Source organism: Chiroxiphia lanceolata, chromosome 12 (assembly GCF_009829145.1).
Source record: "Chiroxiphia lanceolata isolate bChiLan1 chromosome 12, bChiLan1.pri, whole genome shotgun sequence".
NCBI lineage: Eukaryota > Metazoa > Chordata > Aves > Passeriformes > Pipridae > Chiroxiphia > Chiroxiphia lanceolata.
Window position 1 is genome coordinate 18,227,550 of NC_045648.1, and position 21,434 is coordinate 18,248,983.

Here is a 21,434-nt window from a genome sequence, read left to right on the forward strand (position 1 = left end):
TCTATATTACTTGCCAGGGAAATTTCCTGGCCGAGTTTTATCATAAGCTTTGTACAGCAGAGCCTTTGTGGTCCTGGCAGTTCCTGAGGTCCGTGGGGTGGGAGCTGTGGTGCCCAAGGGGCCCGAGCAGTCCTTGTCCCATGGAGTGGGACACATTTGGCACAGGCCGTGTGCCCTGAGCTTTCTGCAGGAAATCTGGTTGTGATTGTTATGGAATTAAGCCCCTGTTCCCAGGAATATTGTTGGAGATAAGACTGGCTCTGAGAGGGCAATAACATGCTTCCATCACTAGGTCCTGTAGATAATTATATTTTGTCTATATGAAGATGAAGAAATGAAAATAAAGCCAAAGTCTCTTACAGGGGTCAAATGAGAAGTCTGTGGTAAAGCACGAAATACGATTGGTATCTTTTTGACTTGCATTCCCTTCTGCAGTCAGTGGGGCACACTGAAATGTGTGCAAGTGCACATAGGGAAGGAGAGCAGAAAGGCTCTTTGCAGGCCTGTCCTGTCTCTGGTTACCAGCAGGAATCTGAAGGGATCAGGCAGGTGATTCACACAGAGTTTGGGAATTTTGTTTAAAACACAGAGCCATTTTTCTAGAGTAAAACAGTTTCAATAGTAAAACATCTAATTGAATTATCTTTTTGCATCTGTCATTACCAGTATTGTTTATGTTTGTGAACAGTTATATAGTTACATAAAAACAGCTGTTGCATGAGCTGCAGAAAAGATAATTTTCAGAACAGTCCTGTTAACCTCCCTGGTAACTCAGGATTTACACCAGCCTGTGGGCCAGGCTGCTGTGTTTTATCCTGAGACATTAAAAGAACCCAGTATTTAAATGAGCACTTAATGTGTGTAAAACGCTCTGTGCAAAGGTAGCAAAGGATGAAAGTGCCCTTGGTTGTGGTTTAGACTCATTTCTGGTTTGCTGGTTACTAAAGATTGTTTAGACCAGTTCATATGTTAAACCTTAATATTTGAGCTCAAGCTCTAATCTTTATGCCTGAGCTGCATGACCATCTTTGTTAGTAAAAACTTTAGAAAAACCCAGAGAATGATTTTTTTATGCAAGTTGTATTCTAGGTTATTTCTCTCTCTAAAACAGGCCATTTATTGTTGGTTTTTTTGCTTCTCTGCTCCTCCAGGTAAAAGTATTCTCCCACACCCTTCTCTTCTTTTTATGTGAATGATCCTAAAACCAGCTTATGCTAACATTATATTGGACAATATCATAAAAGTTAGTTACAAGTTAGTTCTTGAGTTTTTTGCAGGAATTTTTGTTTAGCAAATAAGACAGGTGTGAGCTTACCTGTCACAGTCGTGAGTTGTACTGTCAGGCCTCAAAGAATCACTCACAGTTGTTTCAAGACACGTGGGGAATTATGTGCTGCTATTAATTGCTGGCCACAAAAATGTTACATATTTAGGAGGGGGTTCACCTTGATACTCTGCAAATCTGGTCACACTTAAGACTTGATGCTTTAGACAGACAAATTTAACTTTTCAGGTATGTACCAAGATTAGATATCGGATATTTGTTGATCAAATGTTGATCAGCAAGTTTTATGTAACAGCCATATAGAAATCAAAGTAAATTGGGGCAAACCTGCTTTTCTGTTTTCTCTTTCAGTTTGCAGTCCCACTGTAGCAATGTTTTGCTCTTTCCTGGAATCCAGGAAAAGAAATTTGCCTAGAGCTGACACTGATTAGCGTATTTTTGTTATCAGAGTAGAGCAAATGGGAAAAAAAAGGAAAGAAAATACTCTGGAAGAATAGTAAACCACATTTCCGGGCAGTGCTTTCCACACTAAGTCGTGCAGTTATGTCTGTATTTGCACTTTCACAAAAGGCCTTTAACGTTACTGTTGTTACAAAGAAAAGCAAGAGTGTGGTTGCTTTGTTGTGCTTTACTGTCTCATGAAACAGCAAGGTGGGCATGGAAAACTTTAGTACATGTTGCCATTTTCCACACAGTTTTGAGCACGAGCAGCTTCCCTTCTTGCAATAACAGAACAAGTCCCATGAACAGAGTTGTTCAGTGTCTGTGAAAGTAATAGCACTCCTCGAAGTGAAAAGCTGTGCTAAAGAATATTTCATCGATTTTTTTTTTTGGTATTGATTTTTAAAGAGAACATTTTTCTCACACAACTCCTGTAATACTGTAATAAAATAGTTGTTTCTAATGCTTCTATTTATATAAGTCCTCCTTTCTGAGAACGGGGTGTGTTTTTTCGCTGTAGATCGAAAGGATGCCGAGGGCTGGGAGACGGTTCAGCGCGGGAGGCCCGTTCGATCCCGATCCACAGCTTTGGCAACAAAACCTCCCGTGGCTGCAGAATCCCTCAAGCCCAGGGGTGACAGTGACAAAGAAAATGCCATTTCTCCACCAGCAGAAAACAAGCCCGGGAGTTCAGTCACGGAGAGTGGAGCATCCAAAAGCACAGAGCCGGGACAGCAGGATCCTTTACAGCAGCCCGAAGGTCCTCTCGCTGAAAGGACTCAGGTCAGTACATCATTTTAAACAATTTTCTAACCTTAAATCTTACAACTTTTTCTTCAGAGTTTTTTCCGAAGGTGGTGTTGTCTAGAGCTTTTATGCACTGACCAGATTGGAAAAGGATTTAAGAAATAATGGCTAGTTCAAGTTACATTTATGGAAATGCATTAAAATGTCGGCACAAATAGGGTAATTAAAATGATGTGGACAGCTTTTCCATCGTTTCCAAAAAGTCAGGGTTGGGCACATCTCATACACAGATTTCAGGTAAAAAGATCCAAGTTTGGCAAGGTTATGAGTGAAATAAGTGAAGTTGTTTGCATCACTCACTATAAAGTTACCATGTATTTTCTTTAAATCTGTTTGACTCTTAAGTGACTTTAAAAATCGGTGTGTTACATTTTGTTAATTTGGCAAATGCCTCGTTAGTTCCCAGCAGGTGCCTCAGAAACCAACGGGAGCACCGGGACACCGTTGCAAGGAGATTCCTCACAAGCAGCTCCTGAGATGCCTCCAGCTCTCCCCAGCACTGACTGTGCTTCCAAAGCTCTGCAGCTGAACGAAGCCTCCTCCCAGAGCACTGATCCTGTGGACTGGCATCAAACAGAAAAAGCTAAAACTGAAGCTGAAATGGATGCCTCAGATATTTCAAATGTGAGTGCTGCCAGACTGGTAAGAAATCTTGTAAGATCTCCAAGTGAATAATAAATATAAGCCTTAATTTTCTCACTCTGTGTTGCACAGTGTTTATTGTTAACCCTCTGTAAAAATGATAGAAAAATCTATCAGGTACTGTAGAAAAAAGACAGAATTTAATTCCAGTAAAGTTTCTGAACTTTAACTAGAAAGATATAAATGTGTTATTTGGAAAAAAGATACCAGTGCTCTCATTCTTTTGATATTTGCACTAATTTTTATCTCCTTCCACTGTCAATCATTTTAAGTCACACTCATTAAATTCTTACTCCAGTTTTGCTAATTGTTCAAGCTGGAAACATTTAGGGTATCAAAATTCTGTTGGAAACAAAGGTAGACCTCTGCCCTAGACTAACTGAGCTGCTGTCTTCCTTTACAACCAGCAATTTGGAGGAATGCTGTTCTTAAGCAATAAATATGAAGTCGGTATTCTGTTTTTATGTGGCTTTCCAAAAACAATGTCCTTTCTTGTCTGGAGAAGAATTCTGCAGGTCTCAGGGTGTGTCTACTTTGCTGGGATTGTCTGAGTGGAGAGTTGCAGTAATGTTACATAAAATCCAGGTTATACTTTCAGGTTTTGCTTTGGTTTTTGTTTTTATTTTTTTTTCTTTTTTCAGAAACTAGATTAAAATTCTGATTTGCAGAGGTTTTCCTGTAAATCACTTTCCCTTTAACATCTTTTGCAAACTGGACTCCTGCTAGGTAATTACCCAGCCTGTTTGCTTTTAGAGCTGATTTCTAGCAACTCATCCACTAACATTGTTCCCGATGCTCAGTTATTAACACTTCAGGGTGCTGACAGGTTGGTGGGATCTGTGTCTCTTGGAAGCATTTTACTGCTGCAGATTACACTGCTTTAAACACCAGTTTGTGTATTGTGGCACATTTTTGATTGCTGGAGTGGAAATGAACTGGTTAATACTGAACACGAGAGAAGGAAAAGACAATCAGTCAGCATTTTCAGGCTTACATTCCTGCCTCATTCCCTTGTCATCCATGTTGAAAAAATAAGTACAGCCTGAGATTCCATTGTATTAATTACAGTAAAGTTTCCAGCTATGGTTCATGCAGATAATTTTCATCTTTAAATAGTACTTTGGAGCATGATTCTGTTTAAAAAGATAACAGCAGGCCATGCCTTGCTTAGTCCCTATGAGTGGGTATTTAAAACAATAATTACAGAAGAACTGTCTGTTGCTTTTAATGACAGTGTTTGTGTCATATGTTTTGGAATGATGTGAATGATTATTGATTTTGTAAATGTTCACGTAGCTATTAAATGAGTTAATGGTTGCTAACATATTTCAGTTACCTTCACAAAATATAGCAGTAAAAGAACTACAAGTAATGAGAAGTTCAACAAAATATCGTGTAATTCATATTAACTGTATGAAATCCACTTCTCTGGGCTTGCTGGTGACTTTGTTTTTTCTCTCGTGTTTCCTGCAGTCCATGGCAGAAGTCCTTGCTAAGAAAGAAGAGTTAGCAGATCGCTTGGAAAAGGCAAATGAAGAAGCCATTGCCAGTGCCATTGCAGAGGAGGAGCAGTTAACCAGGGAGATTGAGGCAGAGGAGAACAATGACATTAATATCGAGACTGACAACGACAGCGATTTCTCCGTGAGTGTCCACCTTATTTGAATGCACCCAAGTTCAAGCTGTCTTTGTTGTCAGTGGAGTATGAATATAGAATTTGTTAATGTAATCTGTTTTACATGTCAGCTAAATAGTGTCACTAAGGTGTATTTAGGCTTACTAAGCTCCCAGCACAGTGCTGCTGAGTGGTACAGAGCTCTCTGATGTTGCAGCCGTTTTCCTGCTGCCTATTTCTGGGTGCAGAACAGGGGGGAACTGGGCCTTTTATCTTCGTTGCTACCACACAAGAGTAGGTGAAGCAAATGCCTCCACTTTTGCTGTCAGAAAGAGCAGGAACAGCCTGTGTCTTTGGGGTGACCAGTTCAGTTTGGGAACACGGCTGAATGTTGCTGATTTGGCACTGTTTAGTGTGTGTGTACACCTGTGAGTTAAGGTTTATGATTTTACTGTCTGGTTCATATTGATTTTCAGGCCAGCATGGGCAATGGAAGCATATCTTTCTGTGGTTTGTCTATGGACTGGAATGATGTTCTGGCAGATTATGAAGGTAAATTTTCACATTACTGTGCTTACATGGAAATGACAGCAAAAATTTAGAAAAATGCCCATTTTACTCATGACTCGTTAAGGTTTCAGAAGTTTCCCCAACACCTAAATATTGTTCCAGGTTATGTTATTTTCTGTGTTATTTCCTGAGGGAAGATGGATCGTTCGTGTGTTCAAACTATCTCTGTGTGTCTTTGTTCTTCAGCTTTCTTTACCCATCTCTCTATTAGAATTTTCCATTTTTTTATCCGGTTTTACCTTAACATTTGGATAAAAGCGTAATAAAATAATTAAGCCTTAAAATGTGCAGAGATTAGAGATAAATGTAACATTCTTCAGGCTGCGTTTGCACCTAGGCTCAAGGGAACCCATCCGAGAGAGAACTTGAAGAGGAGCTAATGCTCGTTAATCGCCCTTTTCCCAGAAAAGCGTGTTTCAATTACCCAGAGCTTTGTTTTCCTCCTGCCCAGCTCGGGAGTCGTGGCGCCAGAGCAACTCGTGGGGAGACAGAGTGGAGGAGGAGCCTGCGCGTCCCCCCGGCCACGGGATCCACATGCACGAGAAACTGTCCTCGCCCTCCCGCAAAAGGTTCCTCACTCCTTCCCTGTCTGCCTCGGCCAGGGACAACAGGCAGCCAAACCCATGGCTGCTTGAAGCTTTGTTTAATTCTGTGGGTGGAAAGGGTTACAGAAAGCTCTAGATGTACTTTTTCATAATGGACTGGGCTCGTGCTGCATCGTCCACTAAAGATTTGAAGTCTAGAAGAAAAATATTCACATTTACAGGAAATAATTGCCCTCCAGTGGCCTATTTTTTTTTCTCTTTCTGAAATTACATAGAAATGCTAGCCACACTGTCAGTTAATGTTGTCTCACTTGCTTTTGCTCTGCTTTGGTTTCTATTAAAAGAACAATAGCAGAATCCAAAAAGAAACATGAAGAGAAACAAATGAAAGCTCAACAGTTGAGAGAGAAGTTACGTGAAGAAAAGACACTGAAGCTTCAAAAATTAATGGAGAGGGTAAGCTTTCTGTAATATAAAGAGCTGCTCTGCTGCCTTTCAGAAAAGAGGGTTTTTTCCACAGTCTAGACATGTTAGAGATTAAAACTGGTTGAAATGCAGTTTGCATCTGAGTCTGAGTTTACATAGTTTTCACAGCTATTAAAGGAAACATTATTTCAAATTATGAACTTCTGTGAGAGTGTTGATGACATACTATACTGCCTCAGACTCAAGGATGACATAAAAAGTAGAAATGTCTTTCGTGTGTCCAGCAGAAATGCTAAAACTCACTAAACTGAAGCAGTTTGGGTGTTTAACCCAAAGCAGTGTACTTTGGGTTAAACTTAATGCAGGCTTTGTGTAGGGCATGAAAGTATTTGTTTCCATGAAGAAAGCTTCAAGTATTAGAAAACCCTGAGGAAAATTCATGCCCTGTTTTCAGTTACTGTATTAGTAACAAATTACTCATTCTACATAGGAGAAGGATGTGAGGAAATGGAAAGAAGAATTATTAGATCAAAGGCGCAGGATGATGGAGGAGAAGTTACTCCATGCAGAATTCAAACGTGAAGTGCAGCTACAAGCAATTGTGAAAAAAGCACAAGAGGAAGAAGCTAAGGTAAGTTACTTTGTTTTAGAGAGGAACAGTTTAAGAGTTATGCTTTTATATATGTTGCACCTCAAGAGTGCTCACGAGTAGGTTCTGAGGGAGGGTGCAAGTTAGACATGAACACCTGTGAACTGTGAAGCAGGGAGATGCTGATGTCTAAACAGACCACTTTTCTCTAGTATGAATTTAAATGAATTAGCTGTTGTTAGACATCCTGGTGGGTTGGACTGGAAGAAAAGATGGGTTGAAGTAGAAGAGCTGATAGTTGTCTTGCTGTTTTTGTTCCTCACAGAGAGTATGGCAGTGATACCTAGTCCTGGCAGGAGTAGGAGATGTGATTATCAACTCTCTGCTTTTCACATGTAGAAAGAGAAGAGGGGGAGTTCATTGCTCTTCTCCTTTGTTAAACATCTATTCTAGATCAAGCTTTCTATGTCCTTTAACAGTTCTGTTTCTGTGTTTTGTACCACTGATTTGTTAAGCAGTTAAGGAAATAGATAGAGACCTACAGTTATTCTAAAATAAGTATTTTGTTTAGTGCTTTTCTGACTTAATACATAGGTCCATAAGATGAGCACTGGATGGGTGCTTTTTGGTTTGCCTCGTTCATATGACTTTGATAAACATTTTCATGGTTTAACCCCAACCAGTAACTAACCACCACACAACCACACACCTGTGGGGTGGGGGAGAGAGTCACAAGTGTAAAGGTGAGAAATGGGTTGACATAGAAACAGTTTAATAACTGAAGGGGGAAATCAATTCTAAGGAAAAGGAAAATAACAAAGAGAAATAAATATACCCAAGAAAGACAAGTGATGCAAAAGCAAATGACTGGCAGTCCCCGAGCAGCTACCCCCACCAACCTCCCCCCTGCTTTTGTTGCTGCACATGATGTCCTGTGCTCTCAAATATCCCTTTGGTCACTTGGCCTTGACACTGTGCAAGCCCTGCTCAGCAGTAACTAAAACATCCCTGTGTTACCAGCACTGTTTCCAGCACAGATCCAAAACATAGTCCCATAGTAACTACTGGGAAGAGAATTAACTCTATCCCAGCCAAAACCAATACAATACAAATGAAATATTTTAATTTAAAGACTGTTTATCCCATCTCCTTAAAACCAAAATGTTTCCTTATATGATGAGCATGTATCCTAGCTGTGATTGATGCAGCTGTTCATCTGTATTATTCAAGACAAGCACAACAAAACTTTGATTAAAACTGATTTAGCTTTTTTACTTAGTTGCTGTTCCTGTCTCTTGGATTAAAATGATTTCTAGATGACCTAATTCACTCTAACATACCTTCATTATTATTTCATTACGCAGTGTGACTTCTGTAATTATGTTAACTAAATCACACTTGCCATAATTCCCCAGATAACCAGATGTTTCATATATTGTGTGTGTTTAAATGTGTAGGATCTGCTGCCTCGTGAGGCTCTTGTGTTGTGGAAATAAAGGTTAGTTGGGCCAGAAGGCTTTAGAGAAATAGCTGATGAGTAGGATAACTGCAGCCCATGGTAACTGTTGCTGCCCAGTTGGTTATCTAAATTCCCAGTGCTTGCTTGTTTACTGACCTGTAAAATCCATTCTGTAAATGGATTCTAGTCAGTAAACAAAGTTACAGATATTATCTTACTGCCCTTTATGTGATCTGTTGTTGTCTGTCCATGTATGTTCTCTTTACTCAATTTTTTAGTGCACGCATTAAAGTTCTTTTAAGCCAGCCTTTTCTTTTTTTTTTTTGTTCTTGTGTGTTGCACTGTGCTGTGGTTGAAAAAGGTAATATATGTTTATGAAGTAGGCTATATGGATAAGAAATATGAAGACTGTGAGCTTGTTTGGTTTTTTCTTACTATGTATAGTTCCACTTTTTTAATCAGTAAGTACACATTTATTTAAAGTCAGGTCAAAAGACCTGTTGGATTCTACTAGCACATACTTATTTTACTGAGTTATCCATCTGGGTCTTAACATTCCACATGTTACGAATGAGAAATGAGACTGATGAGAATGAGACTGATGAAATCTCGTTGCTGAGAGGGTTGGGAAGATTTTTCTTTATTTTACCCAAAGTTTCTTGTTTTTTCTGATACAATTCAGTTTCTCTTTTTATATTCCATGGGTTGTCTCGTTTAAAACAAACAAAACAGTAAAACAAAACAACAAAAAAAGCCCCACATTAAAAACCCTAAAGACTTATTCTCAACTTGGTAGTTTTCAACCCATTCTGGAGAAACGCCCCACCAGTTTAATTACAGAATGGGTGGAATTCCCTAAGAATGAAACCTGTTTCAGCTTCTCAGGCCTTTTCTTGTGCTTTCTGATTATTTGCAGGTAAATGAAATTGCATTTATAAACACCTTGGAAGCTCAGAACAAACGTCACGACGTGCTGAACAAACTCAAGGAGTATGAGCAGCGTTTAAATGAACTGCAAGAGGAGCGGCAGCGAAGGCAGGAGGAAAAACAAGCCCGTGATGAAGCAGTTCAGGTACAACATCTCTGTGGCTGCAGGGGGACAGGGAAACATGGGCTTGTGTTTCCTTTTGGCTCTGCAGAGTCCTCGTTGCTTTCTGTCTTCCCTCCTTTGTTCAGCTTTGGAAAAGTGGATTCTAATATGTTTCTCCTTTGAAATGTTTCCGTGGTTAAAGGGAGGAAGGTAAATCATAAAACCCCCATAGCAGGGGTGCCATAACTGCTGGGTAGGTGACTCGTGCCTGTCTTAAGGGTTTTTTGGAAAATATTTGTTACTTCTTCATAAACAAAATCCTTATGTTTTGGTGATAGTTAAAACTTTGAGAGAGGAAACAGCAATATCTTACTGTCATTATGACATATACCTGCTGTCATAATTACAGTACTTTTTACAGGATCAGGGGAAACCACAGTGCAAATGTGTTTGTGTTCCTGGAGTTCTGGTTGCTTTTTGTTTGGGTTTTTTTTGTTTTAATGCAGCATTTCAGTACTAGGTTTTCCCAGCCTCCTGCATCCACTTTTTTGGCACTGTTCTCTATGTTAGAATCTAAACCAAGCTTTCTTCTGATATACACTCCTCCTCCCTCTCTATACATGTGTCACATCACCACAACTGTAGATCACCTCTGGATCCAGTTTCTACCAGAGCTTGGTTCTTAGGCTTAGAAGCTGATCCTATCTCCTTATTGAACCATGGGACATGTTACTGACTTCAGTGCTCCAGAGGCCATTTTTTGAGACAGAAGGTACTCTAAAAGGGCTGGATAAAACTCTTTTTGAGAGATTATTTGGAAGTTTATGGATTTCCAAGGGTCAATTGAATTATCAGTGAAAAGTACCCTTCTAGATTGTTTATTAAAAACCTAATCCCAGTGATCCCATTTTTTGTAGTTACTTATGTTCCCTTTTTCCAGATCACAGTTATAATTGAATTCCTTTCTGTGGTTTTGGATTTTTTTAACTGTCTTCTCTCTACCCTCTTTTTAGCCCTTTCCTGGGTTGTGTAGGCATAGGTCTGTTCTTAGGCTGGCAGTTGAACAGACACTGCAGACAGGATTTCGGTCCTAAATCCCACTTATGGCCACACTGTTCTCTTTGTACCCTCTCTGCCAGACCAAGGATCAAGCTGATGCTTCCTGCTGTGCTTTTTCCATGCACAAGTTGCTTAACAGTTGAGCAATACATTTTGAACCCTATATTTTGTTATTTCTTCATTACCTGTATCCTGTAGGATGTTTAAAATATTTTCAAATAATCTTATTGGTGAACTAGACTAATAAGCTTTTATATTGCATAGTCTTCTTCAGAATGAGCAAAATCTATGGTTAATTAATGTGTAGGTTAGTTCATCCAGCCTTGCTTTCGGTGAGCACTCGAGCTTCTGAACAGGCTCATATTTGCATTTTATTCCATAACAACGCCCTTCTTACTCCGTCGTGAAAGACAAAATGCAACCAGCAGACGTGAAATACAGTTTCTGTTAATTCCTGCTTAATTTTTCCCTAAAAGAGGGGTTGGGATTGTCTCTTCTCCGGCAGGAGCGCAAGCGGGCGCTGGAAGCGGAGCGGCAGGCGCGGGTGGAGGAGCTGCTGATGAAGAGGAAGGAACAGGAAGCGCGGATCGAGCAGCAGAGGCAGGAGAAGGAAAAAGCCCGGGAAGATGCAGCCCGGGAGAGGGCCAGGTAACTTGGCAATCATTTCTTTGTGTCCCTGCCCCTCACCATTCTCCTCTCCAGCAAACTGCACCTTCCCCAGAACAGGTCCCCCTTCCCCAGGACCCTCCTGGCTCGGCAGGAATTTAAAAGGTAGCATTGATCACTACTAAACGCTGTTCTTGATGAGTGGTTTGGAAGAAGAAATCAGGTGAGTCATCAGAAGTTCTGCAGTAGATTTTTGTATTCCTTAGGTACATGCACAATGTTAAGATGCAAGACTATATGTTATTACATTCATCTAAGTTTTATTGCTGACAAGACCTTTTAGTAATTTGCCTTTTTTATATTTTACCTTAGTTTTCAAAGGAAACAAGATTAATGTTCCCGTGTTCCCCATTTCCTCCGCTCTCCAGTAACTTTTAGACTTACTGGCATCAATTGAATTTCACTGTTTTGTAGACACCAGAGATCACTTTGTGAAGCACAAAACTGGGAAATCAGGCTTCATTAATTCTACTGCCTATGAACTACTTGGTTTATGGTTTTGTCCATAATCAACAGTTGATAAAGAGGATTCCACATGAGCTCTCCTGTCTCTTTCTTTTATGCCAAAAATGAAGTGCAGAGAGTGAACACTGAGTGTGAGAGAGGTTTACTTTCAAGTCTGAAAGGGGAAACTACATTCTGCTTGTTTAATTTGCAAAATTCTGTTTGTATTCACCTCCTATTACTCCCTGTTTTCCTACAGTTCTCCTACAGACATTCCATAAAACCTAGATAGAAGTTACATTTTTTTCAGTGACAGGTGTTACGAATGGTTCTTTATCCATTTCTGTTGTCATGACTTGTTTTCTTCAGAGTTGTCACAAAGGGAGTGTTTTTTCTCCAAGTGAAATATTCAGAAATGTATTGATCACCTTTCATCTTCCAAAGTCATGAGTGACATCATAAAGAGATTTAGCTTTCCATTAGATGTGTAATGAATTCTGGGTAGGATTTACAGCCTTTCCCAGGACTTCGTGGACCTTTCCTCAGTGTATTGAGCCAAGTCACAATGGGATACAGTGAGCTGGAATGAATCCTTCAGTATCTTGCTGTCGTTCACAGACACTTGAGGAAGGTTAGGACTGAGAGGGAGAATTTGGTCATGCTGTTTTGGGAAGGTAGACACTGCATCTGTAAGGCTTCTGCATCTTTCTGGAATTTGAGGAAAACCTCACAGTGAGCAAATGTGAGATATTTGTCCCATTGACATCTTTGTCCTCTAAGCTCTTCTACAGTTAGAACTTGTCTGACAGCTCCAACCACATAATTCTTCGCTCCTTTTGTTTAGTCAGTGTTAATCTGCCACTTCCCTTTGTTGCACCCCAATTATTTCCTTATGATATGTGAGAAACTGCAATTTCCATTTCCCTTCTGTTAGTATTGTGTGTCAGCAAATTTCCTCTCTGTTTGCTGCTATAACACTCAGTTTTCAAACACTTTGTACTTGATATTGCAGTACCGTGCTTGCACTTGTTTTTCTTTGCCAGATGCTGATTACACAGGAGAGATTTTGCCTTTTTTGTCTTTTTTTTTTTCCTGATAATTTTGGGAAAGAGTAGGAAAGAATGTATTTGTGGTGTCCTACAATCTGTTATGTCAGAATGGCTTCAGAGTCATTACATGTCCTTAATAACAGTTCTGGGGTTTCTCTAACAGAACAGAATTAGAGGAGGATTTGGTCTCCTGGTTTCCAAGTTCAGGGAGGGATGAGCCTTGACAGGAAGTTGGCTGTGCTGTCCCCTCCCTCCTGGATTTCTGTGTGTTGTGGTGGAACCTTGGGGTATCATTTGGTGTTTTGTTGGTTTTTTTTTCCTGCTGCTAGGATTTAGCTTGTATCCTGAAGATTTAATACTTGCTGGAATGAATAATTTTTGTAATATCTTCTTAAAGTTTCTTCAGTATAAGCTTTACCATGTGCATCTGGTGGTGATTAAAGCATCTGTATGAAAGGAATAGTGTACTTAAAACTGACTTTAAAAGCCCCTCTGCCCTTATGGTACATTAACTTGTTTCCAGTAAGGTTTTAGTTGTAATTTCAAAGTATTTTTATATTCCAGAGAGTTGAAATCCATAATATGGAAAATTTTGTTCTTGTCAATAGAAATCATATACTGTACCCGAACCATGTAAAAAGAATGCTTTCAGAAGGGCTTCTGCAGGAGTAATGCTGGTGCTTTATAAATGGAAACTTGAGAATTTTGTTTCAAATACTATTAACCCAAAGTATGCAATGATAATAATTTGTTGGAGTTTGTAGCATTAAACAAATACGTAAAACCACAAACTGAAAGAAATAACTAAAATAAGCTTTGGTTTGGGTCATGTGTTAGTTGTGTTTTGTTTCAGCTCCTGATGTGAGTCAGGAGCTCTTTAAAATACAAAGACTGTAGTTCAGTTTTCCTTTATATACCTCAGGGGAGACAGCACATAAACTACCTAATGCTTCTAGTCCATCGTCTCTTCCTCACCCCCCACACCCATGGCAATTCAAGAGTTCACTTATTCTTTCTGAAAGAACAGTTGTTTAGTGTTTATCATGTGACTTACTTCCTCCCCCATCTTCTTTCCTATCTGCTTTTATATTTTCTGTGGCTTTTTGTTTTCAAATGTTACTTTATCTGAGTCTTCTACTTTTATGTAAATAATTTTGGGGTTTTTATCAGATTTCTGTTTAAGAAACAAAAATCCACTCATAACAAAACCCACTGCAGTTTGGGTAATATTCCTTTTGTTAACCTTTTTAGTTTTGTTCCTCAAGCTACTTTAATTTTAGAATGCCTTTTAAAAAGATGGCTGATGGCTTTGAATGACTTCATAGCTCAGTTTTACTCAAAGCTTTTGGCCCTTCAGAGCTGCCAGGCTTCTGGGAGAAGTGATACTCTCCCATCCCATTTCTTCTTGGACAAACAGCATGAGGAGCTGACTGTCTTCCTTTGTAGGATTTCAGAGCTCCCTTGGCTTACTGATCACTAGGAAGTTGTTCTTGAAACTGTTACCTTTTCTCAGACAGGAAAGAACCCCAAATCTCTTCAACAGGTGATGCTTGGAGATTCATGGGCTCTTTTGACACCCACATGTGTGAGATCTGTGCTGGGGAGGGGAAGGAGAGTTGCTCAAAATGAAGAGGACAACTGAAGTGTGAGGCATGATTCAGTTTTGGGAAGAGGGATGTAGGGCACACGGGTTCAGTGAGCAAAGTGGGTCCTGACTGCAGTGCCATGGAGAAGGTGACAGATGAATGTCTCCTCTTTTGCTGTCCTTTGGTCTCTTGAACATTTAGAATTGCAGGATTCCAGAGCATCAGTTTATCACTCACAGCTGTACCATTGGATGTTAGTCAGAGTTTCATCTGTAAGTTCCTGTATTCAAACTTCCTCTGATGAAATGTTTCTGTAGAACACACTGCCCTCAGTGCTGGGAAGTTTCTTTTCAGTTTGCTGTTCCACTCCTCCCCTTTGGTTCACTGACTGCAGCTGTTGGCTGAAGGATGCAAAGGGTGACATGGTCTCACATTCCTCACTGTCATTGCTCTGATTTGGACTGGAGGATGGTCCAGGCTCTGCTGCAGAGGTTCTGTGTCTGTCTTTATTAAATCATTCAAATGAAAATATTTGTATTCTCTCTTAACTAAGTTGCTTTTTGCTGTTTTTCTTTTCTCCTGAACCATCTTCAGCTTCATTTCTGGGTGTTCTTGTTCTCCATTTCTAACAGAAATCCGTCAGTATTTTTCATGCTTTACATTATTGCAAGTTCTCCCTATTTTTCTTGTCTTTTGGTTAGAGATCGAGAAGAGAGGTTGGCAGCTCTTACTGCAGCTCAGCAAGAAGCCATGGAAGAACTACAGAAGAAGATTCAGCTGAAGGTATGAAAGGATACATTAGTTGAAAAATACATCCATTTTTCTTTGCACAGTTTGATTCCACCGTAATTCAACGTGATTTTTCTTTGTTGCTTTGATTATTTTCCATTCAGCATGATGAAAGTATTAGAAGGCACATGGAACAAATTGAACAAAGGAAAGAGAAAGCAGCTGAATTAAGTAGTGGAAGACATGCTAATACTGATTATGCACCAAAACTCACCCCATATGAACGAAAGAAACAGTGCTCATTATGCAATGTGATGGTAAGTTGGATCCAGGGAATACTGTTGGAATTGCTGGGCCAAGCCAAGCCATGAAGGTACAAGTTGTGCTTCACTCACAGATGAGAGCGTTGCACATCTACTGTGTCCCCTCTGCTCTGCACCTTACTCTGCATTCTTCTATCTGTGTAAATCTGTAAAGATGGGTTAGGGAGGATTTGAAAGAACTGTAGAGTTGTGGGTGGAGTGGAGAGTGTGGGCAGTGCCCAGTTATTACCTGTCTCTGCCAAGAAAAGCAAGGATCCTGGAGCATCAGATGGAAGGTAGTTTAAAGCCAAGTAAGGAATGTGGTTCTTTACCTAGCAGGTAGCTGAGCTGTGAACACCTTGTTCTAAGATCCTGTGGATATTTGAATTTGCTGTGAGTTCAGGGGCTGATTGGACAGGTTTCATTGGATTGGAGAAACCACATCAAACTCAAGAAATTCTTGAATTGAGTTTGGTTGGATGCTTAAAAGGGTTGGAAGGGAAAATTAGTGTCTACTTTGTCTCCTCTTTTCCTTTGTTATCTTATTTTTTGATCACTGTTGGAAACCTGGCAGGTTTCCAACCTCCCAGGGTATCTCTGCTTGTGTCTGCCCTTCCCTGTATCCCAGGAAAAAATGCAGAAGAGAAGCCATGCACTCACTGAGCAGGAAGATGGGAGATCTCTTCTTGTTGATAACTGGTTTCACTGATTTGCAAGGACTGTACATTATTGCAGTCCTATAATATGCTACTAAGCATTATTTCCTGTAATTGCTAAATTGAGCAACATTGCTTGGGATCACCTCAGGCAGTGCTGGAACAGAAACTCAAGCTCAGCAGACTGGAGTCTTGCAATACTCACTGATCATGCATCTCAGAATGAAAATCCAATATATGAAGTTAGATTGAAGTAAGAATGAGATGAGAAGCCAAGATTTTTTAATCTGTTATTACACTGCTGGCTAGCAAATCATTCTGTAATTTACTCCTAAGTCCTGCATAAAAGATGTTTATGTAAATTAGGTTGAGGAGTAAAGTACTGTGCTTGAATTTTCTGAACATACTCCTGACAAATTGGCATATTTTTTATTATATTTTAAATACTGTTATTTATGGATGATGGAATTTGCAAAGGAAAAATAACTACTAAGTCACTGTCATTACAGATTTCATCAGAAGTGTATCTATTTAGCCACATTAAAGGGAAAAAACACCAACAAGCTGTGAGAGAAAACAGCAGTATACAAGGACGAGAGCTTTCAGATGAAGAAGTGGTAAGTTTTGTCATATTTTTTATATTATCTCTAGTTTTAAATGCCTCTCAGCTGAGTAGCCTGTGAAAGTTTTGAGAATTCTTATAAAGGAATTGAACATTTAGCATGGGAATCATAGCAGACTACTAATAAAAACAAATGAAAGTAACTGCATTCAAATACTTCAGGCAGTTGCCATTTGAAACAGATTCTCTATAAAATGTGACAAATCTCTATTAATCAAAGGCATTTTTCATCTTGCTATAATCTCTTTATCATAAAAATCTGATATATTGCAGGTGTTGGCATCTCACATTTTTCCTTTGTTCCTTTTTGTTGCTGAAAATACTTCAGTCCTTCCTTACGTGGTCAGAAGTGATGTCCTGTGCATCAAGGTCCATAGTACTCAAAACTGTAGTGCTAAATTACTTTAAAATGTAAGGTTGGAAATGTTTTTTAAGTATTAACATTGCTAAGAAGAGCAATAGTTAGTTTTTCAGTAGCTTCTTTAGAACAGTTGGCACTTCAGGTGATTTTTAGGAATGGAGGATGTTTCTTACTAAATCAAGAGACTGTGCTGTAGAAAACACACCTGAATTGTTGTCTGGTTTAATTTTTCTTTGCTGCTGCCTGAATTGAACTACAGGGTTAAGTCAAGGCCTTTTCTATGGGAATTTGAGTTCTACCACATCCAAAAAGAGTTGTGAATGCCTGTGTATTATACCTGTCAGGAGGACACACTGAGCAAGCCAGTTCTTCAGTGCTGATTCAGGTTTAACTTAGTCATGTTTGGAAACCTGTTTCCAATGACACTGTTCAGTTGTCGTAATTTTTTCCACTTTCCTTCACAGTTTTTGTTACTGTTTTATGTACTGAAATATCTGTGTTTACAGCTTCTTACATCCAGTTGTAACATCTTTACGTTTTTAAAAAGCTTTGGAGAGTTAGGTCTCTGAGGTCCTGAAACCCACAGGGGTGGTTCTTGGTTATCACTGAAAGACCAGGAAAATTTAATTGGAGAGACACAGGAGTCTGGAGGGTTAAATGTTTGCTGAGCTGCACTTTGCCACCCCTTCCCAATTGTAATGAAAGTACAGAAACTGTTTTTTCAGCTTCTTTTTTTCCTCTTGGACAGTGGTTAGTGGGCAGTTGTGTGATTTTGGATTTGGTGAACAGGACAACCTGAACCCATGTTAGATGGTGACAAGACATGCTCTGATGATCTCTGGTATCCCAGGAAATCCCAGAGCAGGACAAGGTGGGATGGACTCTATTCTGGCATAGGGAACATGTACTTTCCAGCATATTTTCTTCAGGTACCAACAGCTGCTTTTGCACCCAGCTGATGGAAACAGAAGTTCCACTAGAGGGCACAGAGATCCTGATTTTTGTGGTGTCCAACATCATGTGCTTAAATCCAGGGTTTCTCAGCAAAAAATTTTGATGTGAACTTAAGGCCAAGTTTAAGGCTAAATGTATGTTTTTCTTGAATAATAATGCAGGAGAGAGAGGAGAGAACAGTTCTAACTGAACAAACAGTTTGAGGATTATGATAGTGGATTTTAATATTCTTCAGGGGGTGCATAGTATTTAGCATGCTGGCAACATATGGATGCTTCCACTGTTAAATATTTTATATATTATGTGTAGCTATATTTCAATTAGTCTGAGTATAACATTCTGAATTATATTATTGTAATCTGAAATTTCCTTGGCTTGAGGCCCTCTCTGCTTTTCATTACTTATTATTTTTTCCAAAGAGCAGTAGTAAGATATGCATGTTAGGGATATGGTCACTGTAACGTAGGAAAGTACTTTTATTTATTGGAGCAGTCTGCTTTGTGTACCTCTTTATTCAGCATGCACAGTTAATGCCACCTCCACAACTAAAGCCTTCAGTAACTTCTCAAGTTTTGAAATAATTGAGAAAAAAAATCAAGAGTATTACATAGAAGTAAAACCATATCCCAGGGAAGCTTTATAATACCCATGGTTACTTATTTATCGCTGTTTTCAATTTTTTAGTCAGTGAAGGTAACTCTAGTGAGAACATACTTGTACTACTTAAAGTTATTACTTGTCATCTGTGATGTCTTTAGATTATATATGTCTTGCCTGTGACCCTTCTTCTTTGACAGAAAAGATTTTATTTATATCACCTTTGACCTAATAAAATTTCACCTTTAACCTTATGCACTTGACACCCCAGATAACTTACTCTTGATCTCTGACTCATTTTGTGTTCAGCCTGCTCAGTATAATAGGGAGCTGCCTAGAAAGAAAGCTTTTTTGAAATTGTAATCTGATCATAGAATTTCTTTGTTATTACTTGAGAAATCACAGGACTTGAAATATTTTCGTCTGTATTGGTGTCTCAGAAGGTAAGATTTAGGTATCTCCTTAAGACTTCAGAAACTGATTTAAATAAATGATTATATCATTTCTCTTCACATGGCAAGGATTGTTTTTGGTTGATTTGACTGTAAACAAAAAGTTAAAAACTGTACTGAATGGTCATTGACACTGAATTTTCCAGGCTGGGTGGATGCTGGGATTTGATCTTGCCAGATGGAAAAAGAAGCTGATACATTCTAGGGCTTTTCCCTTTGCTGTAGCATTTATAAGTTCTGTACTTTTACATTTTCAGAGATAAAAGCAGAGTTCATGTTGGAGCAGCATTGTGTATTGTGTTTAATTCCATCAGTGAGGTGAACTCACTTGTGGCTGTGATGTGCTTGGGGGAACACACAAACAAAAGAGTTTTGCTTTGAAGGAAGATACTGAAAATGAAAAAGCGTGAAGTTCTTTCTCAGGTTGTGTGACAGCTTCGTTTCACCTCAGCCTTTTGGGTGAAAATCCCCTCATTTAGGGGTTTATTAGTCTCCAGCTGAAGCAGATGGAGATTTCTCTTACAGAGAACACCTGCGGGTTTTGAAACATTTTGAAACATGTGCAAGCAAATTAAAGTTCTATTCACATTTTTTACTTCCTTTGTACCATTGCTTATGTCTGGCCTTTTATAGGTAAATGAATTCACACGGTTGGTAAAAACTCTTCCAGCCACCTTTCCTTCCCTGCCTTTCTGAAGCTTTCTCTGTCCCACGTGGTTTCACCGCGATCTTCGGTGCAGTAACAACATTCTGTCTCCATTATCTCTCCCTGCTTAAATGCCTGGCTTCTGCCATCAAACTCTCAGCTTTCCCTCCTTTTTGCATTGCCATTTTCTGTGCTATTGATTTCCCGTCCCCTCTCTCAATATCCATATTGCTTTCAGCTCAGCAAAAGATGTAAACAGTGTAAGCAATTTGCTTTCATTGACTTCACTGGAATCAATTAGTATGTTTGTAGTCCTGACTAATTACTTTGCTGAATTAAAGCCTGTGTGACACAAAGACCTCACTGAGAAGGTGCCTGTGAAAGCCACAGGACAACACCTGGTGATTTCATTAGGCTGAGGGGTCTCTGCAAGGACCTTGTAGATGTTTGCTCCCACTTGTAGCTCCTGTTGATTCATTTTTATGCCCCTCTGCTTTCCCTTTTGTCTTTGCCTTTCTTGCCTGTCCTAGTTTGCTTTGAGAAATACCCCTAAGATCAGGAATCCTTACAGCTTACTCCCTTTGAACCATTGTCCCAACCCTTGTCTGTATCTCCTGGCATTTATTTATATGCCATGGTTTAAAGGTACTTTTAGAATATAAATCATGTCATGCCATGTGGTCTATGAATGTTTCCAATAAGTGAAAAGTACTTCTAAAAACCAGATGAAATAGATAACTTGGCAGGGGTTGCTTAATTTATATAAGGTGCATGCTAAAATTTTATGTATTACAAAGCAGGATGGAGGAATATTAATGAACCTTTGTTTACGTATGTGAAAAATGTGCTTTTTTTTTTTTTTATCAGGGAAGAAAACTGACTCTATTGTCGTTATATAAACGAAACAAAGAACTTCTAAGAGGTGTATTTAGATCAAATGAAAACATAATCCCATGATGGAGCAGAGAGGTGGTTGTTGTCTGAAGACTGACAGCACTAAAATGTGAGGATTTATATGAAGATGTGGTTGGTTGAGCCCACCCACAGTCCTTTGAAAAAACCAACTGGCCAGTGAAGCTGCCTCAGGAGTGTTTGCTGCCCAGTTGGCCGGGGCTGCAGTGTGAGCCTGCCCTGGCACAGCCCTGCCCAGGGCACAGGGTATTATTTACACCCTGTGCTGTGCTGGCAGCTCCCCGGGCAGGGTGGTGCTGCTGCAGGAGGTGCTGGGAGCCAGCCTGGGCAGGGCTGTGCTGGGCCATGTGCTGGGCCAGCCAGGTGAGGGTCACAGCCAGCACAGCACACGGGCAGAGCTGGTGTTCCTGGCAGTTGGAATTTCTAAAAGCTTTTTAGGGTGAGGAGTTGTCGTTCTGAAAGAAATGGAGCTGTTCTCTCCAAGTCATGTTCCGTTTCCGTTCTTTGTTGCAGAGGAAATTACTGATGGAAAGAGATGTGGGAATAGTTTCATGCCTTACCCTTGCTCTTTTTCTTCAGTATTTACAAGGAGCTTTCTTGTCTGGGACATGATGATGCCTGGAGTTTGCTGAATTTTTTTTTTTTAGTTTGCTATGTTTTCATTAACAATTAAATATAACTATTGTTTTATTGCTTCAGCCTTAGCAGTATTGAAAAGAATGCATTTGTTTTCCTTTCTGAATCAGTGTTTTCAAGTTCTTCAATTTAAATGAATAATAGTGTTCTGTGAACTCCTTTGGTAACCTGTCTAAAAGATATGATTAAGCAAAGTGGAAAATAATAATAATAAAGATTATTAATTTTTTAGTGTCATCTAATAGAGGAGTTTGAGGTATTTATACCCACAGGTATGTGGTCTTTTAAAAATTATTACACACAATTAATAGTTCTCTTTTTTGTTCTGGAACATTCACGTGTGTGTTACATGTT

At 39.4% G+C, this 21,434-nt stretch overlaps 1 protein-coding gene across 2 annotated transcripts in view; it reads left to right on the forward strand.

The window, feature by feature from the left end:
- The window catches only part of SCAPER (S-phase cyclin A associated protein in the ER), a 141,798-nt gene that overhangs the window by 31,631 nt on the left and 88,733 nt on the right, over window positions 1-21,434 (forward strand). Inside the window, exons 9-20 of one of the 2 annotated variants that reach the window (XM_032699951.1) lie at window positions 2,247-2,509; window positions 2,933-3,157; window positions 4,649-4,825; window positions 5,267-5,342; window positions 5,812-5,929; window positions 6,250-6,361; window positions 6,822-6,962; window positions 9,296-9,451; window positions 10,974-11,116; window positions 14,915-14,996; window positions 15,107-15,259; window positions 16,410-16,517. In XM_032699951.1, the coding sequence (XP_032555842.1) occupies window positions 2,247-2,509; window positions 2,933-3,157; window positions 4,649-4,825; window positions 5,267-5,342; window positions 5,812-5,929; window positions 6,250-6,361; window positions 6,822-6,962; window positions 9,296-9,451; window positions 10,974-11,116; window positions 14,915-14,996; window positions 15,107-15,259; window positions 16,410-16,517 (1,754 nt within the window). The remainder of the gene's footprint in view (window positions 1-2,246; window positions 2,510-2,932; window positions 3,158-4,648; window positions 4,826-5,266; window positions 5,343-5,811; window positions 5,930-6,249; window positions 6,362-6,821; window positions 6,963-9,295; window positions 9,452-10,973; window positions 11,117-14,914; window positions 14,997-15,106; window positions 15,260-16,409; window positions 16,518-21,434) is intronic. The other variant, XM_032699952.1, reaches the window with a different exon arrangement.